Genomic DNA, 12,174 nt, shown 5'->3' with positions numbered 1-12,174 from the left:
CGTGACCAAAACGCGTCGAACAGTGCACGTTGAGTGCACGCACTTCTCTGCTCACTGCACATCATAAATCATCCGCGATTCTGTCGACGTCGACCGCATTTTACAGCTTCATCTTTGGCCTTGTCATTTATATGCTTGGTGCAAGGACCAAGCAAGTCTTTGCCTATGGGCGTCGTGGCCATCGGATTGTCAATGTCGTCGAGAGGAATGAGTCAGACGCCTTTGATTCCCCCGTCAAGACAGTACGCAACACGCAAGCGTCTAGGCAAGTTCAGATAGAAAATGATATCTACTTATCTCCCTCTCCTCCTCGCCATCGGGTGCACGGTAAACCCAAGCGGGCACATGTCTCACCTGCCAAATCCCCGCTTGGTCCAGCCAAGAAGAAGGCTCAGGTCAAGTTAGCGGGCAGACCAAAAAAGAAGACAGTCCTTTCAAAATTCGAAGAGCAGACACCTGTGCGACAGCCACTTACATCTCTCCGCACGAACGGTGCGTCACCTGCGGCTCTGCCGCCTTTAGCACTCGCGAGGAAGAAGGGTAAAATACCAGTGAAATCATCGCCACGGGCTGCGCTGAAGCCTACATCTCCAATTGTGACTCTTGACATCATCACTCTCGATGACGATGGCAAGACACTCAGTCAGGAACGGCGGGTATCGCGGACTGATGTTCGAATAAACACCGTGACTGCAACAGCTCCGAAATTCAAGGGCAAGGGAGCACCCGCGAACCCCGCAATCATCCCCATCATTGACAGTGACTCTGATGCGGAGGAAGTGGCTAGACTGGCGAAGAAACGTCATGGCCGCATGCGATCGGTTATTGTCATATCCTCTGATGACGATGAATCACCTCCAAAACGCAAAATTGAATCGATGGCTACTTTTTCCAAAGCACAGTCTTCATTTATGGAGGTCGTGGTCCCTCCTGCGCCTTATAAACTACCCACAGTCCTCCAGAAACAGTCACCACTGCTGCCTCTGCCTCCACCTTTACCCCAGCAGCAAGCACCTGTGTTTGTGCCTCTCGCCCCGCCGGCAACGAAAGTACGACAGCTGACACCTATACGCCGAGGAAAAGATCGAGCGCAGTTCCAACGGCTCTTCCCTACGCCTTCTACACCCACTGACGCGGACCTTTCTCTCGAACTTGAACGACTTAACATTTCGGACGTGACCGACTTTGAAGACCCGTTACCCTTACAACCGGAATCCCTACTTCCGCTCCTTTCGGAGTGCTCTCAGACTGGTCCGCATGAATTTTCTGCTTTCATAGAGACTTTTCCATTCGATCCGATCGTACAGCCTGCGGACGGAGATGACCTAGATGTCAGGTTTCGTAAAATTGGAGAGGCCTCGTTTTCTGAGGTTTTTGGCATTGGTGACGTAGTTCTTAAGATCATCCCTCTCCGAGATGAGGAACAACGTATCGCAAATGACTTGGAGACTCCCGCACCGAGCGATGCGAGTGATGTTTTGAAGGAAGTTATTGTCACTCGAGCGATGGGAGAAATGTGCAGCGGCTTTATCAAGCTTCTCAGAACATACGTCGTCCGTGGGCGCTATCCTTCGTTACTTCTGGATCTCTGGGATGAATACAGTGAGCGCAAGGGTTCCGAGAGTATACGACCAGGTAGGAGGCATATGGACATGGTCAATCAAGATCGTTATAACTTTTAGTCAGACTCTTTCGGCCTTGCCCAGGTCTACGCAATCATTGTCCTGCCAAATGGCGGCCCAGACCTTGAAGCCTTCACGTTCAAAAACGCCACAAAGTCTGGTTGGCACCAAGCATGCAGTATCTTCTGGCAGATAGCCAGAGCTCTGGAGCAAGCTGAAGACCTTATGGCATTCGAAGTGAGATTCTTTCCGATCAATGATGCAATGGCTGACGTGAAATAGCATCGTGATTTACACTGGGGCCAAATTTTGGTGAAGAACGTACCTGTTCGGAATTCATCATCGAAAAAGGCAGGGAGGAAGCTCCGCATGGATGATGTTCGATTCGGCGTCAAGGCGACTATCATTGATCTTGGGCTTTCCAGGATGGAAACCGTGGATGGCCAAGGTTCCAAGACATACTGGACACCATTTGATGAAGAAATTTTCGAAGGAGAGGGTCAGTGTCTCACGCACTCTTAGGACATGCACTTTGCTGATCGGTAGGGACAGGAGATTACCAATTTGATGTCTACAGGATGATGAAAGAGTATAGTGGGCACTCTTGGGAAAACTATCAGCCTTTTACGAATATCATGGTAAGACCTGTATTCGCACTTCTTGCATCTAATGCTCACCCAAAATCAGTGGCTTCACTACCTTACACAGAAGCTCTTGCACTCAAAGCGACTGAAGCCTCCTGGCACGAGAAAGCAATCAGCGGCTGGGCCTACACCAGTGGCATCCTTAACAGGGTACAATGAACAAGAGTGTTACGACTCGCTGGTGGAGATCGACAAGCTATTAGGTGACTGTATTAATGTATCAAAGAAGGGCCGCAAGGGGCAGCGGAAAATGTGTGTGCCATCCTCTGGTCCAAGGACGGCAGGGGAAGTTGTGTTGTATGGAGTCGAGAAAGGTTGGATGACGGCATGAGCTGTATAGTTGTATTTTCTGTTGCATATACCCCGGTTGTCCGCTCTCTTTGAACCTCGAAACTCTACATACATACGGACAAGAACGGTCCAGACAAACCACAGAACCTTCCTATCTGAGCGATCTTGCTAATACGTCATAGCTGTCATAGCCATATCTGAGTTGCCACCTATATTAGCGTTGAACGGAGCGAACGAAGATGGAGCTCGTCTGGTCCAGGCCTGTTATCTCCTCCATCTCCCGCAAATTTTTTGTGTCTGCGAGCCCACCAGAAAATGGCTGCAGCATCTAGCTTTGATCCACAATCCGTGTTGAAGCTCGACGGGTACCTTGAGCCATTCATCCCTGCCATCGCTCACCGTCACGAGCGCTTTCAGAGGTGGAAGGATGCCATCGATCAATGTGAGGGCGGGTATGAGAAATTCACTAGAGGGTTCGAGAAGATGGGCTTCAATGTCAAAGAGGGTGGTGAAGTGGTCTACAGAGAGTGGGCACCGAATGCAACAGAGGCACATCTCATCGGCGACTTCAGTGAGTCCCATCCTTTATATTGCACTCGGTTCGTTGACGTATCTATCGCGGACTCAGACCAGTGGAATAGAATGACCCACCCGTTAAAAAAGAACGACTTTGGTGTTTGGGAAATCACACTTCCTCCCAAGGCTCCTGGGGTATGCGCTATACCTCATGACTCCAAGGTTAAAGTGAGTAGACGTGATCTGCGATGATCTTCTTCTAAATTCGTCAGATCTCCATGATCACTCCCTCTGGTGCTCGTATCGAACGTATTCCTGCTTGGATTCAACGTGTCACCCAAGATTTGTCCTTCTCTCCTGCATATGAAGGGCGTTTCTGGAACCCCTCTGCATCGGAGCGATATCAGTTTAAAAACTCTCGTCCACCGCAACCAAGAGCGATAAGAATATACGAAGCCCATGTTGGAATTTCTACGGCTGAACACCGCATCGGCACCTACAAAGAGTTCATGAAAGATACGCTTCCGAGGATTCACGCTCTGGGTTACAACACCATCCAGTTGATGGCTATCATGGAGCACCCATACTATGCATGTAAGTTACGAGTCAACGTCCTGCACCTCAACCTGAGTTCCCTCGTGCTAGCATTTGGCTATCAAGTGACCAGCTTCTTTGCTGCAAGCTCTCGGTATGGCACTCCTGAGGAACTTAGAGAGCTTGTCGACACTGCTCACGGCATGGGTATCACCGTCCTTCTGGACGTTGTGCATTCACATGCCTGTAAAAACGTCCTTGATGGCCTTAACGCATTTGATGGAACGGATCACCTCTACTTCCACGAAGGCAGCAAAGGACGTCATGAGCAATGGGACAGCAGGCTCTTCAACTATGGGAGCCACGAAGTTCTGAGATTTTTACTGAGTAATCTACGCTTCTATATGGAGGAGTACCAGTTTGATGGCTTCCGGTTTGACGGTGTTACGAGTATGATGTATGTTCATCATGGTATCGGAACGGGTTTCTCTGGTGGCTACCATGAGTACTTTGGTCCTGGGGCAGATGAGGAGGCTATTGTGTACCTTATGCTGGTAAATATTTTATCTGCAAAATTTTCAGTTGCTAACATTCATCTAAGGCTAATGATGCGATGCATGCTCTTTATCCGTCTGTTATTACGATCGCGGAAGACGTCTCAGGCATGCCTCTGCTTTGCATCCCCGTATCTCAAGGGGGTGTTGGATTTGACTACCGCTTATCAATGGCCATCCCGGACATGTGGATAAAACTACTGAAGCACAAGACCGACGACGAATGGGATATGGGTGATATCGTGCACACCCTGACAAACCGACGGCACGGCGAGAAGAGTGTTGCGTACGCTGAAAGTCACGACCAAGCCCTTGTGGGAGACAAGACTTTGGCTTTCTGGTTAATGGACAAAGAAATGTGTAGGCTTGTTTCATCTTGTGTATCAGACATAACTCGAACGCCCCGACAGATACGCACATGTCGGACTTGACACCGATGACTCCCATTGTTGCGCGAGGTCTTGCTTTACATAAAATGATCCGGTGAGTTTTGTCGTCTGTGGCTGCAGACGGTACTCATGGTTGTAGTCTCCTGGTTCACTCGCTCGGCGGAGAAGGCTACCTGAATTTCGAAGGCAACGAATTTGGACACCCCGAGGTGAGGAATTCCAAAATCTTATGCACAACGTCCCTTCATATCTACTTGTCCAGTGGCTTGACTTCCCTCGAGAAGGAAATAACAACTCCTTCCAGCATGCCAGGAGGCAGTGGAATATTGTAGACGACCAACACCTTCGGTACCGATACCTGAACAACTTCGATGCTGCGATAAACCACTTGGAAGAGGTATACAAATGGCTATCAGCTCCTCAGGTCAGGGGTCTGACATGACGTAGGATGCACCTATAAAGCTGACTTATCTCATAAAAAGGCATACGTCTCTCTCAAACACGGAGGTGACATGATGATTGCCTATGAACGCTCTGGCCTTCTTTTTGTTTTCAACTTCCACCCCACGAAGTCCTTCACGGATTACCGCGTTGGCGTTGAGGAAGCAGGGGAATATCACATCATTCTTACCAGTGATGAAAAGAAATTCGGCGGATTTGAGAATGTTACACATGGCGGCAAGTTCCCTACAACACCGATGGAGTGGAATGGGAGGAAAAATTGGTTGCAGGTACGACCTTATTTCAACACATTGTGACATGTCTTAAACCGATCATAGGTCTATATACCATCCAGGACTTGCTTGGTGCTGGGGAAATAAAACAGTTGGTTTATCACATGAAGCCGTTTTCGAACGCAGGCTGCAGAATTTTATATGACGACTCATCTATAAACTATGGCTGTCGAATCTTACTCGTGTTCAATTCCTGTTCTCTATGTCTATGTCTACTGCAACATCTCACGTGGAATTCTTTTGATCACAAGTGGGTCCAGAAATAGACTCCTTATTCGCACCATGTATCAAGTGACTATAGTAGCAAATGAAGTTTAGCCACTTCTCACCGAGTCTTATCTCGAACGTCCTTGAACCCTTGTAACAGAAAGGGCTTGGTTTCTGCCATGGACGAGAAGTCTTTCCATGCCGACCATAAGTCGGCGCAAGCCATTCCAGTTCCCGTCACGCACCGACCAGCTGTCGCCTCTCCCCGCAAGAAATGGGGGCGCCGCCTCGCCGTCTTACTCGCTTTCCTGTGCACAGTCCATCTTTTGAGCAATGTTAAGCGTACTCGCCACAATGGACACGAGGGACAAGATAATGGGATGCTCAATGCGCTGACGCACCAGGCTCCAAACAAAGGTCGTATCCTCAGAGGGAAGAAAGCAGAGCAACTGTTCTTGTGCGTTACTGCTCACCCAAGTCGAGTGGATGGATCTAATCTTGCTCAGGTCTGTACCAGATACAGACAGTGCTATTGCTGCGTCCCGAGTCTATGCGGCCAAACCCCATATGGCCGGGACCGCAGGTGATTTTGACACTGCAAAATACTTCCTCGCGCACCTACAGGAAGAGCTCGAAATTGATCGCTCATCTTCTGACATTCCACTGTACTCAGCTGGTTCCCATGAATCTCGCGAGGCAACGTTAACAATTCAATCCCTTGACGAACCAACGGCTTGGATCGACGAGTATTACCCTATTTTGAACAGCCCTTTGGATCGTAGCCTGGAGATTCTTGGAGACGACGGCAAAGCCGTTTGGTCTGCTGAGCTCGAAGAGGTTGCTGATGAAACCGACCCTTATGCCTTCCAGTCCGCCAATGCCGTTCCGACGTGGCATGGTATCAGTAGAGGGGGCCAAGCTGAAGGGACGCTGATTTATGCGCACTATGGAAGGAAGCAGGATTACGACGCGCTCGTAGAAGCTGGTCCGTAATTATCCGCACTGTTGAGAGTCTGTTTTTGATGTTTTTACATCCAAAGGTGTTGACTTCAGTGGAAAGATTGTCCTAACTCGCTACGGTGGTGTTTTCAGGGGTTTGAAGGTACGCTTACTCGAGCCTTCCTAATCGCACGTTTAGGTGGGTTTAAATTCGGATTCGACAGGTCAAAAGAGCTCAGGAGCTTGGTGCTGCCGCTGTTCTCGTTTACTCAGATCCTCGTGACGATGGTACAGTAACAGTTGAGAATGGCTATATCCCGTTCGTCTTGTTTCATACTTCCAAGTCAAGTCTCTAAACTTCTGTACAGCTACCCACACGGCCCTGCACGTAACCCAACTTCCGTGCAACGCGGTTCCGTGCAGTTCTTGTCGTTGTATCCCGGAGATCCCTCGACTCCTGGATATCCCTCGTATGAAAATAGCACGAGAATTGAAGGAGGAAGCAAACCAACGATTCCGAGTTTGCCAATTTCTTGGGCTAATGCTGAAGTCCTTCTAAAACACTTGGAGGATAGTTGTAAAAGCCCTACCGTTCGTCTCGTGAACAATGGTAAGACTGCACACAAATTTTCCATTATCATGCCCTCACTCTTTCATAGTGAACGAAAAGATTACCCCCATCTGGAACGTGATGGGTGTTATTCCTGGCCACATCAAGAGCGAGGTAGTCGTGATAGGCGCCCACCGAGATGGTGAGTGCTTTTGGTCATTTAATGATTCCTGCACAAACATGATATCTGTCAGCTTGGGTAACGGGAGCGAGTGATCCGTCCTCAGGCACAGTGTCTCTTTCAGAGGCAATCCGTGGCTTTGGGGCTATGTTGAGGAAAGGATGGAAGCCCTTGAGGACAATTCTCATTACAAGCTGGGACGGTGAAGAAGTGAGACCTTCTTTCATTTCGCTGATCTTGAATGACTTCTCTGCGTAGTTTGGATTGATTGGCAGCACAGAATGGGGCGAAGACTTCTCGGAGTGGATCAAGGACCATGTCGTGGCTTACGTCAACACGGGTATGCAGGACCGGCTTGCAATGTTCATTGTGTAATTGACTCAAATTCCACGTTCAGATACTTCCGCATCGGGGTCCCGTCTCAAGGCCTCAGGATCTCCCTTGCTTGCCCATCTCCTTCGTGAAACAGCAGAACAGATTCCCCACCCTATCTCGGACGAAAGAAGCCTTTGGGACGCCCGCGGAGACACCGGAACACTTTTCGGCGAGCATATGAATGCGGAGATTGCTGCAATGCACGAGGATGATCTTTTGGCAGTTGATAGTATCGGTGTGAGTCCCCTGGGATCAGGGAGTGATTATACCGTTTTCTTGCAATACCATGGTGTAAGTGAATGGATTGCGAGGTATGATATCCACAGCTTACAACTAGTCAATAATGTCAGGTACCGAGTACTGACGGTGGATTCACCTCAACGTTACACGATCCCGTGTATCATTATCACTCGATTTTTGACTCTCAGTACTGGCAGGAGCTATACGGCGATCCTGGTTTTTCTCGTCATGTGAGTATAATATGGCTTGTTACCAGCGCAGTTGAGCTTAACCATATTTGCAGGTTGCTATTGCTAAACACATTGGTCTACAAGTGCTACGTCTATCTGGCGACATTATTTTACCCTTCAATACGACCCATTATGCCATCGAGTTGGAATCATACCTTGACAAGTATGTACAGTTGACTTCCTTTCTGGTAAATTATGGCTCACTATAGAAATTCAGGGTTGTTTCTATCGCAGCTGCTGGCTCTTATGACGTCGATCTGTCTCCTCTGCGGGAATCCCTTCACGCTTTACAGAGTGCCAGCCTTGAGCTGGACTCCACGAAGACGAAGGTGGAGCGCAAGCTTCGTAAGATCCTCAAGCAATTGAAAAAGAGGCATGGTATCTGCCACAAGATCCGTCGCAAGGTTTACAAGGCTAGCTGCAAACTCAAGAAGGTATTTGGAATGCACAAGTGCGAATCCAAAGACAAGCACGAATATACGGAAAGAGAACGCCCGCATAGGCGAGTATCTTCGCATTCTGGGTGGACACCGGCTCACAAAAAATTCCTTCAGACAACCCAGCCAACGCCTTCTCAAAGCTGTTCAACGCGTGCAAGCTGTGAACAAGAGATTGATCGCCTTTGAACGTAGTTTCATATCGAACGAAGGTATCAAGGATCGTGAGTGGTACAAGCACTTGGGTGTAGCTCCTGGCAAATGGTCAGGTGAGTGCCATCCGCTCGTTCACCTGTAACAGAGGTTAAGCATCACTTGAAGGCTATGGCGCCACCACTTTTCCAGCGCTCACTGAGGCACTTACAATGGACAAAAATGCGACCGCTGCTGCCTATGAAGCTGGGAGATTGAAAATCGTGATCGACGACCTCGTTGAGACTATTCGCCTGTGAATCTGGGTCAACATTTAGACATCCCATATATCAATACCTTCTATGATATTCCTTGAATTCCATCGATCTTCCTGCTGTAGCTGTTCATGAGAGTATAAGCATGTAGCACTCAGGTTGCGGATAATATTGATGGGCCACATTTTGTAACTGCGAGGCAACACCACCCTGGCGGTATGCGTGGTAATGACCAACTTGCCAAGTATTCTCAGGCTACTCGTCATACTAAACCAGGGCTAGCGCCTGCAAATTCAAGCCCAAGGCTGTAAGTTGCACCGATAATATGTCCACCAACTCTGAGCCGGCAACTTGGACGAGCGCGAGGAACTCCCTTGCCATACTTGTCGTGAGCCTCGGGCTTTCGTTATTTACAACAGCCTACGAAAAATCGGTTATCCCGCTGTTTGCCAGTGTCCCGACTTTGAAATACCTTGATCGCATCGTGCATGCGAGCACAGTGTTCGCGGTTATAGCTCCAAAGCTTTCGAGTTCGAAAATCCTCTTGATTCTGGGCACTCTGGTTCTCCTAGCACCCCATACCTCTTACTGGATTAGTGTTCATGTTGCTAGGTTCAGGGATCCCATTTACAGTCCTCTCGTCACCCATGCATTTGTATTGGCCCCCGTTGTGTACTTCGCAGTGTCTTTGGCGATGAACGTCGATGTGAGTTCTACGGGAACAAACTGCCGCTCATCTACGTTTAAACTTACCGTTTGCTACTTTTTAGCCTCGCCTATCCCTCATAGTACTGGCCGCCAATGCACTACAACTTCGTCCACTATTAACATTGTTATTCGGGTTATTATCGCTAGACGCTTCGAACAATGTTACTGTGCGTAATCAGTGCAATTATAGTGATGACATCTTTTAACCATGCATCCAGTTCACTGGATTGGGATGTGTATCTCTTGCTGTGTATGGTTGGATGCAAGTCAGTATGGGCAGGCGTAGTTCCCATCCGAATGCGCGAAACACTTGGTCCACAGTGGCCTTGAGTGTGACTCCCCTAGTCTTTGCTACACTTTTATCCCTCAATCCAATCCTTCGCTCTCCGACGCTCGTAGATTCCCTTGTTTCACCATACAACAGCACAACTTATCCGCTCCGTATACTCAATTCAACCCGGTCCAAAACTGGTGTGGTGGTGGTCGGCGAGATATTGCCTCCAGCCGACGGGAGCTCGACCCCTGTTCAATCTATCCGTTACCTTCGAGCATCCCACTCGTTACTGGGAGGTGTATGGATTGGGGACAAAGTGGCTACACTCGACGATTTCCCTCCATTGACTGATCAACGAGGCACTCCATTGGGAGATTCAATCTACAGCGCATTTGTTCTTCAGGAGGCAGTGCGGCTTGTCAACAGTACTTCCCAGGGAAGGAAGGGAGAGTGGAATCATGCGCTCATAATGTAGGTGGTAACCTTGGTTAATGATTGCCGTTGCAGAGATGACACCTTTGATGTTCAGCGGTCTTGGCGCCGGGATCTCCGCGAATGCGTTTGCCCAACATGACATAGCAACAACTATTGTTGAGATCGACCCTGCTGTATACGATGCTGCGCGCCAGTATTTTGGCCTATCGGATCCTGGTTCCAATAATGTGTTCCTGCAGGACGCGAGAGGGTGGGTTAGAAGTAGGAGAGCTATGATAGAAGCTGAAGACCCTTCCGTAGTTAAGTATGATGTCGTCGTCCATGATTGCTTCTCCTGGAGGGGGAGTGCCTGAGCATCTCTTCTCCATTGAATTTTGGAATGATCTCAAGACCATCTTAAGTCCAGAAGGTGTCGTTGCCGTGGTAAGCAGCTTCAGACATTGTGTTCACCTGTATCACTTATCTCGATGTCTTCTGGACAGAACTTTGCTGGAAAATTTGCATCCGACTCCTCGCAAGCAATACTGGTCACTTTGCTGCGAGCCTTTGGGCAATGCAGAGCCTTCCATGACCTTATTGAGTCTATCTCCCAGGAACAGTTTCACTCCCAGTTCGTCAATATAGTAAGTTCCTTTTCATCCAGGACTTCGGGTCCGAAGGGATTATTGGAGCTCTGACAAAGTTTGACAATCGCGCGACAGGTCTTCTTTTGTTCTCCATCTTCAACACCACTCACGTTCCGACCTGCAGTCGAAGACGACTATCTCCACTCATATCTCCGCCGTCACGTTCTATCCAGTCTTGACAAACGGGAAATCGATCACACCCAAATCAGAGACAGCTCTATCTGGTCTGTGGATACGGACGAAAAGTTCGTTCTGACCGATGCACATAATATGCTGAACAAGTGGCAAGAAGGGGAAGCATTTGAACATTGGAAGCGTGAGTTGCATTCAACTTTGAGTGCATTTAATTCTGAGAAGTTGTTGCGCAGTTATGAGGGAGATAGTACCAGACGTGGTATGGGAGACTTATTGAGGATCGTGACATAATGTTATTGCCAAATCCTGTACGGATGTCACGGGCACCTGCCAAGTCGCCCTGTTCCTTGATGCTGGGGAACAGCTTCGACCACTGAAAGGAATGAGCGTCATGAGCAAGAATGCTTCATATTATGCACCCTACGCAACCTCGAAAATTACAAGCTGTTTGGAAACAAGTCGTGGCCAACGACGAGAAACACTGAAGAAACACACGAAACAAAACAGAACCACGTTCTGGATTGCGAGACGACGACGACGGTGAGGTACAAGCTAAGGGAAAGAGGTGTCTACGATGCAATGAACCATATGTGTAGGCGTACGTAAGCCACCAGGCTTACACTGTTCCTGTGACTGAAGTGCGTTGTATCGCCATAGAACCAGGGTCGAATTACCTGATTGCTTCACCTGGGCGTGCCTCTACTTGCAAGATCGGAAGGAGTGTGTAGCATCAGTGATACGTATGTGGCCACAAGCCAGTGCAACTAGCACATGTAAGCCGTTGCATACAATCGTTATATTACTCTTTTTGGCTCATTCATCCAGATGGATGCAGCTTTTAGGCTCCGGGGAACTCCGTCTGCACAACATTCAGAGAGCATCTAGCGCTTGTATTGATTGACTGTGGCACCCTCAGGTTTTTCTGATGTTCACTAAGGCTATCTTAGGTCCATCGTTTGGTGTACACTTACAGCCAGAATACTGAGGTTCGGCAGTTTTCCGTCATATCCTGTCAAGTAAACATGGATTACGAAGATGCCATCGTCACGGCCTCACCTGAAAACCAATAACTAACTTGAAGGATCTCCCCGCTGTCGCGCTTTATTGCAGTGCTATGATCTTCAAGTTTTAAAGGGCTGGAATTTT

The 12,174-nt window shown here is 48.6% G+C and overlaps 4 protein-coding genes across 4 annotated transcripts; all 4 read left to right on the top strand.

Moving 5' to 3' along the window:
- Positions 1 to 8: 8 nt before the first annotated feature.
- EDB91DRAFT_1195516 (uncharacterized protein) lies at positions 9 to 2,788 on the top strand. Its single transcript, XM_041320583.1, has 5 exons — positions 9 to 1,635; positions 1,687 to 1,859; positions 1,905 to 2,121; positions 2,175 to 2,260; positions 2,310 to 2,788. Exons 1-5 carry the CDS (start codon positions 132 to 134, stop codon positions 2,595 to 2,597), a joined length of 2,268 nt encoding a protein of 755 aa, XP_041182663.1. The 5' UTR covers positions 9 to 131; the 3' UTR covers positions 2,598 to 2,788.
- EDB91DRAFT_1103341 (glycoside hydrolase family 13 protein) lies at positions 2,789 to 5,622 on the top strand. Its single transcript, XM_041317331.1, has 10 exons — positions 2,789 to 3,128; positions 3,186 to 3,301; positions 3,346 to 3,667; positions 3,719 to 4,161; positions 4,209 to 4,521; positions 4,572 to 4,644; positions 4,690 to 4,759; positions 4,813 to 4,974; positions 5,033 to 5,281; positions 5,330 to 5,622. Exons 1-10 carry the CDS (start codon positions 2,873 to 2,875, stop codon positions 5,369 to 5,371), a joined length of 2,046 nt encoding a protein of 681 aa, XP_041182662.1. The 5' UTR covers positions 2,789 to 2,872; the 3' UTR covers positions 5,372 to 5,622.
- On the top strand, positions 5,613 to 9,053 carry EDB91DRAFT_1103334 (uncharacterized protein). Its single transcript, XM_041317330.1, has 14 exons — positions 5,613 to 5,948; positions 5,998 to 6,476; positions 6,532 to 6,593; positions 6,655 to 6,749; positions 6,799 to 7,040; positions 7,090 to 7,182; positions 7,235 to 7,371; positions 7,420 to 7,501; positions 7,559 to 7,827; positions 7,887 to 8,006; positions 8,060 to 8,169; positions 8,224 to 8,508; positions 8,561 to 8,712; positions 8,765 to 9,053. The coding sequence occupies exons 1-14, from the start codon at positions 5,671 to 5,673 to the stop codon at positions 8,893 to 8,895; spliced, it is 2,535 nt and encodes an 844-aa protein (XP_041182661.1). The 5' UTR covers positions 5,613 to 5,670; the 3' UTR covers positions 8,896 to 9,053.
- Positions 9,043 to 11,570, top strand: EDB91DRAFT_1103330 (uncharacterized protein). Its single transcript, XM_041317329.1, has 8 exons — positions 9,043 to 9,556; positions 9,621 to 9,725; positions 9,777 to 10,303; positions 10,362 to 10,584; positions 10,622 to 10,690; positions 10,750 to 10,890; positions 10,969 to 11,209; positions 11,262 to 11,570. Exons 1-8 carry the CDS (start codon positions 9,176 to 9,178, stop codon positions 11,303 to 11,305), a joined length of 1,731 nt encoding a protein of 576 aa, XP_041182660.1. The 5' UTR covers positions 9,043 to 9,175; the 3' UTR covers positions 11,306 to 11,570.
- Positions 11,571 to 12,174: the final 604 nt, after the last annotated feature.

The sequence above is a fragment of the Suillus paluster genome, assembly GCF_016628075.1.
Source record: "Suillus paluster strain FC165 chromosome Unknown EDB91scaffold_4, whole genome shotgun sequence".
Taxonomy (NCBI): Eukaryota; Fungi; Basidiomycota; class Agaricomycetes; order Boletales; family Suillaceae; genus Suillus; species Suillus paluster.
Note: the sequence above shows the minus strand (reverse complement) of the source record. Positions and strands in the feature narration are given on the sequence as shown.

Coding starts and splice junctions, on each gene's coding strand:
- EDB91DRAFT_1195516 (XM_041320583.1), top strand. CDS start 132: ATGCTTGGTGCAAGGACCAAGCAAGTCTTTGCCTATGGGCGTCGTGGC. Junction 1,636..1,686: donor TTCCGAGAGTATACGACCAG/GTAGGAGGCATA, acceptor ACTTTTAGTCAG/ACTCTTTCGGCCTTGCCCAG. Junction 1,860..1,904: donor AAGACCTTATGGCATTCGAA/GTGAGATTCTTT, acceptor GACGTGAAATAG/CATCGTGATTTACACTGGGG.
- EDB91DRAFT_1103341 (XM_041317331.1), top strand. CDS start 2,873: ATGGCTGCAGCATCTAGCTTTGATCCACAATCCGTGTTGAAGCTCGAC. Junction 4,645..4,689: donor GCTTTACATAAAATGATCCG/GTGAGTTTTGTC, acceptor TCATGGTTGTAG/TCTCCTGGTTCACTCGCTCG. Junction 4,760..4,812: donor ACGAATTTGGACACCCCGAG/GTGAGGAATTCC, acceptor CTACTTGTCCAG/TGGCTTGACTTCCCTCGAGA.
- EDB91DRAFT_1103334 (XM_041317330.1), top strand. CDS start 5,671: ATGGACGAGAAGTCTTTCCATGCCGACCATAAGTCGGCGCAAGCCATT. Junction 7,183..7,234: donor GATAGGCGCCCACCGAGATG/GTGAGTGCTTTT, acceptor GATATCTGTCAG/CTTGGGTAACGGGAGCGAGT. Junction 7,828..7,886: donor TTTTCTTGCAATACCATGGT/GTAAGTGAATGG, acceptor CAATAATGTCAG/GTACCGAGTACTGACGGTGG.
- EDB91DRAFT_1103330 (XM_041317329.1), top strand. CDS start 9,176: ATGTCCACCAACTCTGAGCCGGCAACTTGGACGAGCGCGAGGAACTCC. Junction 10,304..10,361: donor TGGAATCATGCGCTCATAAT/GTAGGTGGTAAC, acceptor TTTGATGTTCAG/CGGTCTTGGCGCCGGGATCT. Junction 11,210..11,261: donor AGCATTTGAACATTGGAAGC/GTGAGTTGCATT, acceptor GTTGTTGCGCAG/TTATGAGGGAGATAGTACCA.